This window comes from Poecilia latipinna, unplaced genomic scaffold (genome assembly GCF_001443285.1).
Source record: "Poecilia latipinna isolate Pla-1442-1.1 unplaced genomic scaffold, P_latipinna-1.0 Scaffold1308, whole genome shotgun sequence".
Classification (NCBI taxonomy): Eukaryota; Metazoa; Chordata; class Actinopteri; order Cyprinodontiformes; family Poeciliidae; genus Poecilia; species Poecilia latipinna.
This window is the reverse complement of record NW_015113924.1, coordinates 267,504-278,097: the sequence shown is the minus strand read 5'-3', so window position 1 is coordinate 278,097 and position 10,594 is coordinate 267,504. Positions and strand designations below refer to the sequence as shown.

The 10,594-nt window shown below is 42.1% G+C and overlaps 1 protein-coding gene across 1 annotated transcript in view; it reads left to right on the top strand.

Moving 5' to 3' along the window:
- The first annotated feature begins 3,513 nt into the window (after positions 1-3,513).
- Positions 3,514-10,594, top strand: part of LOC106961520 (netrin-G1-like) — a 41,538-nt gene continuing 34,457 nt past the window's right edge. Inside the window, exon 1 of the mRNA XM_015055302.1 lies at positions 3,514-3,760. Coding sequence (XP_014910788.1) covers positions 3,529-3,760 — 232 coding nt within the window. The 5' untranslated portion in view covers positions 3,514-3,528. The remainder of the gene's footprint in view (positions 3,761-10,594) is intronic.

Below are 10,594 nucleotides of genomic sequence, written 5' to 3'. Positions count from 1 at the left end.
GTTGAAATGCTGTTAAATTTTCGTCTGCTCGGCCCCTCCTGGACGCCGGCCGCGTTCAGGGAGCAGCTGCGTGATCGGAAGCGTAACTGCGCTGGTGGCTATGAGACCCCGCGGGCCTCACTGGCGGCCTCCATCATTATGCCGGCGGCGCTATCATTCCTGGACGTTGATTAAAATGTTGCCGATGTTGAAAGAAGCTGAAGGTTAAACCACAAAGGGTGCGCATGCAGGCGTATGCGTGTGTGCACACATGCGCACGCACACCTACACACACGCACTTTTTTTTTTTTTCACAAAATCTGACTTCTGCAACGGAGAGAGGAGAAAGCCCAACGCATCTCCCTTTGACTTTATCTGCTCGACTTGAGCAACTTTTTCCTCAATTATGTCTGCTATGTCTTACTGTTTAGTTAATATTGCTTTGATAAGCTGCAGGGGATTTTATCTTTACATCTAAAGAGTGTCATAGCCAAGGTGACCTTCAGCAATGACTCCAAAATGGCGACAGTGATCTAAAAGTTAGTCCTCGTCTTTTGGTAAAACATTTTTTTTTTTTAAACAAAAAGCTTTCAGAATTTAAATAAAAAGCAACGAAATGCATGAACATGCATTGACATTCGTAGGGATGCTGCATCAAATCGCGCCAGTCACAACAAACGTCGGCCAACGTGAGCTCCGATATTTTCACGTGAACGAGTAATAAATCTCAAAATGTCAGCAGACAAAAGCGGACAGCTGAAATGAACGTCTCGGCCTGCTTTCTGTATCTGTTTACCTTCGGCGAAACTGTGATTTTATTATTATGGATCCGGGAGGGAGGACTTTTGAGCTTTGCAGAGAGCGACGGGTAACATTAGACGCGTTGCAGTCGGAGCCGGAGCCAATATATTTGCATCGTTCTGGCAGCATTGGTCAGCTTTAGGTTGGATTGCATTTCATCAAATCTGAGTCTTTTCCCTTTTCTGCCTCCTCGATTCCTGCCGGGCTCGGTTTACCGAGGTCTTAAATAAAACTCAAGAAACGGAGCCGATCCTCACAAACTGCACAACACGCCCAGAAAGTATGACTTAAAATAAGAAGATGCTGATGTGCTGAAATTCTGTAGTACCTCATGCATGTGAGAACACAATATAACACAACAGTTTTATATGAAAATCTGAAAATGAAGGTTATGCATATGTTAGTAAATACTTTGTAGAACTGATGACTGGGGTATTTTTATAACACTTTCTCAAATCCAGAGGGAAAATGGCAGAGGTTTAGTCAGATTGAATGAAGAACGTCTTTGAACCGCAGTTTTCAAGTCTTGCTACAGATTCTCAATTAAATTTAACTCTGGACTTTCAGTAGGTCATTCTGACACAGAGTTTGGAAGTAAACCGATCCGTTGAAACTCTCTGCAGGATGTTTAGGGTCTTCGTCCTGCTGAAAGTATCTCTAACAGGTTTCCTCTACAACGATCCTCTATTTAGCTACAAACATCTTACAACAGACTCTCGGTTTTCCTATCGTTGCCGAGGAAAAGTGCTGACACGGTTTCATCCGTGTGGTCAGGATGATGTGCGTTGCTACTTTGAAGCCACACGTTGCATTTTGGATGTGGCTCAAGAAGTTCAGTTTCGGTCTCATTTGACCAGAACATCTTCCAAACGTTTGGCGCTTTCATTACACAGATGGTGGCAAACTTTAAAGATGATTCTCTTTAGGTGAGATTAGTTGCTTCTTGCCACAATTTCATGAAGTCCAGACTCTTGACTAATATGTGTCCTTTCAGCAGTTTCTCCCATGTGAGCTGTGGATTTCTGCAGAGTCATAACATCCCTTTCATCGTCCCTTTAGGATTTTAGATTGAGCAGTGCTCTGTGAGACATTCAAACCGTACATTTTCACCGGTTCGTATCCTAACTCTTATTTCAGTCTTGACAACGGTATCTCGGCCCAGACTGCTGCAATCCTTCGTCTTCATGATCCTGTTTGTTCACTAACAAACCTTTGACATAGATCTCCAACTGTAGACCTTATATCTACGGTCCTGCAGGTTTTAAATGCCTCTTTGCTTCAACACAGATGAATCAAGTGAATTCATTATCCCTTCAGCATGCCATCATGTTTGGTAAAGTCCTGGTAACGATTCATCCGGTGTAGGAGTGTTGGACCAGTCTACAACCTGCATTACAGTAGATCTATGAGGGCTGGAGACCTCCACAGAACATTTGAAGACATACTGAGAATAAATTTGACGCAAATAATTTCTAAAGCAAATTCATTTCATTTAGTGGGTAGCAAAGTAAAGGGAGTGGTTGGGCTTGAGTAAGAAGAAATTTCACATTTTTCAGATTTTTATACGTAAACGTGTGAAAATAATTTTTCAAACGCAAACGTCCTTCACTGCTTTATTCTGTTTTATTACAAAGAAAACGACAAAGTCCAAAAACGAGCAATGAATACGTTTACTAGCTATTGTATGGAACACCATAAATGATAAAGCATACTTTTAAATATAAATAAATATGCATTTTTAACTGCATTTACCTGGGAAGTTGTCCTAGCATGTTCTTAGTAATGAATATATTATTATGATCTGCCCAAAAGGAGACGACATGTGGCGTGAGAGCACAGGTTGATACAGATCTTTATTCAATTCAACAGATCATTTCTCTACTTCTAATTAAGCATAGAACCTGTTGGAAAAACAATTAGCATTCTGAAATCAGTTGTCACAACTTTTGTAACGTGTATTTTTATTTTTTTTCGTTTTGTTTTGCAACTCTCACTCATGTCTCAAAATTCCCCACTTGCCCACGAGCGCTTCGTGAAGCCCGAGCTTCATGAATTAAAGGAGCAGACGCGTTATCCCCTCAGATTCATGTAGCTACGGCGACAGCTGAGTCTGCCGGGTTTATTGATAATCAGAGTCTCCGGTGGAGGCAGGACGTGAGCGAGGATTTAGCGCACCTTAAGGGAGTCCCTCCTCCCGCGCTGGAAATATGCTCGTGAGATCTCACCTCATGTTAATTTGTCACCGAGGAGGAACTCTCACCGTTAGCCCTCTGGCTAACTCTGAGCTATTCATTGTCTCCTATGGCTACGGCCTTTTTTGTTCTCCGAGAGCTTGTTCCACAATTTTACATTGCCTTGTTTTTTTTTTTGTTTTGTTTTTTTTCCCTCTGCTTTCACCTCTCTCTGCCTTGACTGTTTTTTTGTTGTTTTTTTCCCGTTCCCTCTCCTTTTGACTGTGAGAATTACACGTCCTCCTGTGGGACAATTAAAAAAGGAACTGGCTTCCCCCGGCGACAGGGAGAAGACAAAGGAAAGGGATCGAGGAAATAATGATGTTAGATTTGTTTGTGCAGTCGCCCATCTCCTTTGAACCAGCGCCTCTTGAAGTAGCTGCTGTTTTGTTCCGGCGCCACCTCTTTGTCAAGGACGCCCTGCCTTTCAGCCCCACTGTCCGACAAAATAAACAAAAGCCGCTCTTCGCTCAGAGACGCAAAACTTTCCCCATGCACCCCCACCTCCCCACACCCGATGTGGTTGGTTGTCCTCTTTCATCCCCGTCCTGAACGCCTCCTCTTCCTCTCTGACAGGTGCAAATGCAACCTTCACGCCAACAGCTGCGTGTTTGACAAAGAGAAGTTGAGCTGCGAGTGCGAGCACAACACCACCGGGCCTGACTGCGGGCGCTGTAAGAGGAGCTACCAAGGGCGAGCGTGGAGTGCCGGCTCCTACCTGCCCATTCCCAAGGGCACGGCTAATATCTGTGAGTACGAACACACATGTACCGCAACCAATCCAGGAAACATGGTAGCTCATCAACATATAGGGGCCACTGCGCATGTTCCCCTTAATCGGTAAAGTCACATTCACAATTTGTTTGTATGAAAGCGATGTCAACATCAGGCTACGTCGGCCAACACCGGCCGTTTTAATGGAAACACATTGTCTCTACTTTTGAATCTGGTGAAACGTAATCGGCAGCATTAAAACCTTACCGAGACGTTGATATGTTCCCTACTTTTTCTTAACATGGCTCTTTACAACAAGGCAACTCATTTGGGTAAGTCACATTTAGACATAAAATTATGGTGGAAACGTGATACGTCTACGTAAACATCCCATTGAGTATTAATGTCTAAGGATTATCGCATACTCGTGCAACAAAAGTATGCCATTTTGTGTTTTTCTTTTAATTAGCGGTGAAAGCAAAAGCATAAAAAAACGAGAAAAGAAAAATGTTTCTCGTCTGGGGCCATCAAGTTGTCCAGTAATCTCTCAAACGTGGAATATTTTTAATTATGATGCAGTGATATCATAATTTGTTTGGATTGGGAATCCCCGCCATCTGCAACAAGCTGAAATCCAAGAAATACTTTTGAGACTCTCCTGGACAATGTGGCTGAAAACGCATCACAATACAAGCGTTTCATATCAGTCGATATCAATTAATATTGACTAGTTTGTTTTAAATACTGCTGCTGCAACCAGTTGTTGCTAGGTAACCAAAGAGAGAGTGAATTAGTTGATACCACCAAACTTGCTGAGCTCCTCATTAAAGGTTTAGCGACTAAAGTCTCTCCTCTGCCTACATCTCCCAGAATGCAGTGCGGTTCTGGATCAGAGTTCAGTAAATATTCTATTTATTGACTATTGAATGCTTTATCAGATGTATTATTTATTGATATTGATCATCTGTCCATTATAATAATATGTATTATCATTAATTTATTGTCCAGTCCTACTTGAGACCCTCTAAAGACGCTTATAGCTGCCTGTTTTAGACGCTCTAACAACAGATATACCTTAATATGCATTAATATACACAGTGGAAACTGTCTTAGCATGACCGCAGAAGCTAACCTCTACCGCTCTCGCAGTTACAGCCAATCAGCCCCAAGGAAAACAAACGGTGCTCCTGGATTGGTTGCTTTGCAATCGCTAGCCAATAGCGTGTCAAGTAGCATCATGTCAGTTTCCGTAAGCTGCATTTCCTTATGACTATTTTTAAATGACCTGAACGGAAAACTGCTGGATTTTCTGCCAAAAGTTAAATTCCACAGAAAAACGAGTAAACAAGCGAGTCTGCGAATTCTGCAATAGCTTTTTGCTGAATTAATCAAAGCAAAAGGGGCGAATATCGGGTTTGTGTTTGTGGCAACTGGAAATAGTGTGACAATTTTGAATCGTTTTATCCAGGACGCTTTGCTTTGAAACAACAATGAGAACCAGGATATATTCCAAGTGTTGTTATAAGCCACCATTAAAAGAAGAAGAGCTTAAAATCGCAACAACAAAAAAATGTTCTGACATGTGACTCACTGTTTTCTTGAGAATCATACATTCAACAGAGAAACTCACCCTGACACGGAGGAGGGAAAGAGAGCTTCATACCCGCACAGCAATATTAGAATTTACAGTATAATGATCTCCATTTCCCCCCTTTTCTTCCCCTTTCCTTCCCTGGAGCTCTTTCTGTCTTCCTTTCTGTTCCCTCGGAGAAAAATAACGTTTGCTCTTCCGTTGAAGCAAACAGAGCAAGGACGTAGTGTCAGACTGCACTTTCCACATCCAGCAGTTTGGTGCTGCTAAAGTGAGTGGAGACCACTTTATCAGTACTTATGTAAAGAGCTTTTTCTATCAGTCACAAATGAGGGCAATTATGGTCTCAGTGCAAACGCTCTTGATTAATAGATGCCCTGCTTCTTAGTCACAGCACAACAACTCGTGTGTAGATTTAGTCCGGCGTGGGCGACTGGTGCAAACACGGCTCCAGAAAACATTAGATTATCGTTATAACGCACTCAAGCGACAACGCTTAATGTTTTTTGTCGCTCGTTTCAGAAAGTGAAACTCTCATATTGAATAGATTTCTTATGCATGATGTTGGGTGACTGTTGCATGCTTATAATGAGAATTACCAAATGTAATGTCTCAGGATATTTTTATCAAGAAACTGTAAAATGTCCTTTAGTTATTTTGGCATTTGGCAGCAGATGCCAAATGTCAATCTTAACTTTATTGGTTAAACATTTGGCCAGTTGCTCGTGTTGGTGTTTCGTTATGCTGCCACGGTTGAAAAGTCAAAAAAGTGACGTGGCAATGTATCCAGTAACGCAGGATATTAAAAATAATTATATGTTTTATTGGGATTTTTTTTTTTTTTTTATTGTTTCACAAATTGAAAAAAAAGTGAACTGCAATATCTATTAAACAATATGTCATCTAAATAGAATATTTATACCCAGGTTTGATTGCTCCAAATCTCGTGGGAGTTTTTTTTTTTTTTTTTTTTTTGCATGCTGCATTCTGATTTTGGACTTTAAACCAAAAGAACAGTTCACTTTTGTGCATTTAGTAGCAGCTTATAAAGTTCCAAATGTTTTCTCAAAACAGTGTTCAGTGAATCATAATGTTCAGGTCAAAGCCTTTTAGATTTTAAACTCATAGATAACTCATCAGAAACATTGACTTTGATGACTTCCTGAAGGCGGAGCTTGAGAAATAGCAGGACTTTCTTAAAGAGACAGAGCCCCAATTTCAAGGCTTTCTTCTAAGTCCATATTTTACATATACAGCATTTTTTATAACACAGTTACTTTATCGTGCCATAAAATGATTTTATATGGCTGGAAAACACATAATGCTGCCCCTTTAAATAAGTATTTGCTGGTATTTTTCCCCTTGCTCTGACAACATCTCCATGCTTTTACGACCTCTGAACGACATGACATCTGTCTGCTTTACAACAAGAAATATTATTGTGTTTTAATATCATTATACCTCTAAATTATCCTTTAACCACCGTATTATAAAATCACCCAAGCAGAAGCTCCCAAAACTGTCAGCATTCCTGCCTTATATCAGCCAACAAAATGACGGCTTTGGGTTCAAATATGCTCCCAACTTTCATCCCTCCTCCCCCCCGTCTCTTTATTACTGCGATTTCTGCCTCCCTGCCTGGGGACTCGCAGCTCGGCCGCCGGCCACTGATGACTTATTCTGCCTCCCCGAGGATCCGCGTTATGAGACTTAGGGAGGGTTAGTGAAATAGCCATAACCAAAGCCTGGATTGACAGCACATTATTAAAAAAAAAAAAAAAAAAAGGTGACGGACACACATACATGCACAGGTGCTCATCCAGACCTCGGTGCGGCGCAGGCACACACCCTCATAACCACACAAGAGGCGCGCAGACAAACTCCTTTGGCCCTGCTGGTGATGAAAAACAGTCCCAGTGTAAAGCGCATTATTATACTTTGTCTTGGAGGAGGCAAAATCCATAATGTAATAACGCTGTGAAAAATCTATAGGAATGCAAGGTTTCCCTGCTGAATAGAGAAGAAAACACACAAAGCTGAGGGGAGGAGAAACCCCCACCCCATCAAAAAGTAGAGAAAACGTTATGTGCTGTGCTGCAATCGGCGAAAGTCTCCCCGTGTTTGCGCCAAAACCTAGCGAGCATATGGCATCTCCGCCGAGGCAAATTTGTCAAAGATGAAAACGCAATTAAGAATTAATTTCTTCTTACTATGCCCATCATGTCGTCTGACGGGATAAGGAGGTCAATGAATCATCATCTGGAAGGGGGTGTGGCACTGGAGGGTGCGGGGGGCGTTAATGTGTCGCCTCATAATGGGGCTGTGTTTGAAACGGGGATTTAACGAGTGACAGGGAGCGAAATGGATGGCGGAGACGGGAAAAGGAGGGGAGGCGGGCATCGCTCTCTGTCACAGCTAACTCGGCCTACAGGGGGCCGGGTGGGGGTGGGGGGTCTCTTTCTCCGTCTGTAATGGTTGCCCACCCGCCTCTCATCCTCGCTCATTTTCGCTTCCTTCCTCTGGAGAGAGACAGAAGGAGAGGGATCAGTTGCAGAATTAACCGTGGCAGTTCATTTCACTGTACGACCGAAGGGAGCCGAGCTAAACGGAGGCTGGCGTTCGGGTGGAGGGGGAGTGGCTCTTCACCTACAGAAACTTGATTTCCGGCACTGAAGTTTATCCTGGGCGTCGCTGCGAAGCCAGACTGTGTTCACCTGAAAACAGTTCAGCTAATGTCAAGAAGATCGCACATGTTGCCGACAAAGCACACAGTTTGAAACCAGACATTTAGACATAGTCATGTTTTTTCCCCCACTGACTACTATTAAACAGCAATGAACTTTTTTCCACTTCCTCATGTTTTTGTTTGGAATTGTACATTTGGAAAACCAGTTGATGCTAACTTCCTGGCTGATGTCTGGAGATATTGAAAGGTTCACAGTTTTCCCTGAAAATATAAGCCAATTATCATCATCATGATCTCACAAGCTTCTGATTTTGAAGGAGAAAAAAAAACACTGTTTATGTCATTATTTCTCCATCTAACAAACAATTTCAGTAGCCCTGAACCACTAGGGGGCACCACTGCCCCCAAGTGGAAAAGTTTCATGAACTGAAAGTTNCATGAACGGAAACTTTTCTGCACAAATTCCTGTACTGTTATGCCCCTACCATCCATCCATCCATCCATCCATCCATCCATCCATCCATCCATCCATCCATCCATCCATCCATCCATCATCTGAACTTGTATTCACCTTTCACACATATGAAGATAAGTTCTTGTGGGAGAAATGAAGGAAGCTTAAATGCTGTGACCTCTCTTAACCTGTAAACTTGCTGCATAATCACTGCTCTGTGAGTATTGAATTTTTGAGATTATTTATTAAAGCAGCCTCCAGTCATACTGCAATCATTGTCCTCACATACTGGGTAAATATTACAGTTCAGCATATACGCTTGAGGCGTACCAAAGGAGTCTTTGTACCCAACGTTTAGACTCTTTACATATTCTGCACCCCGTTTCTGAGCATCCAGTCCTCTTGCATGGCAACTAAACGAGTAGATTACCTTGTCAGAGCAGGATTAAGAGACCCTGGTTCTGACGTAGCTGACGCTCAGCCACGACTTCATGGATCTGTATTGATCAAAGCAGTAGAGGCCCTGAGCCTCAAACAATTGATCCCCTGCATACAAAGACCAGCCACATCCTCCTCCTCCTCATCATCATCATCATCATCCTGCTTTTCGCCGTGGTCCAGGCGAGCATCACAAGACGGAGCGCCGTCACATCAGAAGCCGGCAGACACAACAAGAAGTAAAAAATACCCCACAGCCGTCAAAGAGCACTTCCGTCTGGTGCTAATGATCAGCTGCCAGCCGCTGGAATCTGATTATCTCTTCCCTTTGTCCAGATGGGAGGCGTTGGTCTTGTTGTTTGACGGAAGAATTTCAGCGGTGAGATGAGATGCCGGATGAACAGAAGACTTTATGGCATAAAGAAAATGTGTCTTGGTGTCGGCATTTAGGTTCTTGTAAAGCTTTTTCAGTTCATCACAGGTTGTTTTTTTTTTTTGCCACATTCCTGTGATGAACTGCATCAAACGGGGACTGATGAACTCTCAAGGTGATCACTTACGGCAGGATTTACTAAATCCAGGACGCTTCAGTGGGAAAACCTGTATTTTTTTTTTGACCTTACCTCTCTAATAATTTAAAATCAAGACATGTTCATATGAATTTTATCTTAAATTAACAGTTTGATTTAGAGATGCAGCAGCCAAGCTTTTTCCTGGCCGAAATCGGTTCATGTTTCTTTTTCTGTTGAGCTCTGATTGGCCGATTTCTGTTTTACTTGAAACCAACCCCCCCTGCCCCCCCTCAAGTCATGAAGGTTATTTGATAGAATCAACTCTCTACTGTCAGGTTTATCTTAGTGAAACCTTCACCAGAGCCAGAACTAAACATGGAGAAGCAGCATTCAGCTTCAGCTTCTACGCTCCACAGATCTGGACCAAAGAGCCAGAAAACTGCAAAGCAGCCGAAACACTGAGTTCCTTTAAATCAAAGCTAAACACCCACCTCTCTAGAGTTCCTTCAGACTCATAACAACTGGAACATTGATCAATATATTTGATGTGTGTTGATGATAATGGCGCTTGACAAAATGTAATGTTTGCTGCTTGTTTCAATGTTTTTATGATGTCAAACATTTAAGAGTGCCTTGTTGCTGAAATGTGCTGTTCAGATAAACTTGAACATGTCCTGTCACCTACATCAATGAGCTGACAAAATCAGGATAGAAGACTTAAAAAGAAAAAAGAAAAACTAAAGTCCAAAGAGGCCGTTTGGAGTGATCTGCAAACATTTATATGTTCGGATCTGATGTCCTAAGTATGTATCAAGGTGTTGCTCCCTAACCTTTATGTAATATTTCACTAAGCTTAAAAAGGGCATCAAAGCAAATTCTGCTGGTTAATGTGCGCGCAGACAGAAAGTGGAAGCTGTACAAAAATAAAAAAGTAAAATCAGATGTTTAGTTTTTTTGACTCACCAAGAAAATCCGGCTTCTGATTTCTGCTGTATCTTCAAATTTGTTCCTTTTTTTTAAAGTTTCACAACATTCTCTGTAAAGCTGCCTCCTATTGTCATCCAATGCACGGTTTTAAAATGCATTCAAATGACTGTTTCATCCCCACTTGGTTTATGTTTTTACTCTGTTCCCCCCCCCCCCCGGTTCTTTTTTTTGGTCTTTTTTTTTTCCCAATTTTGTTTTTTT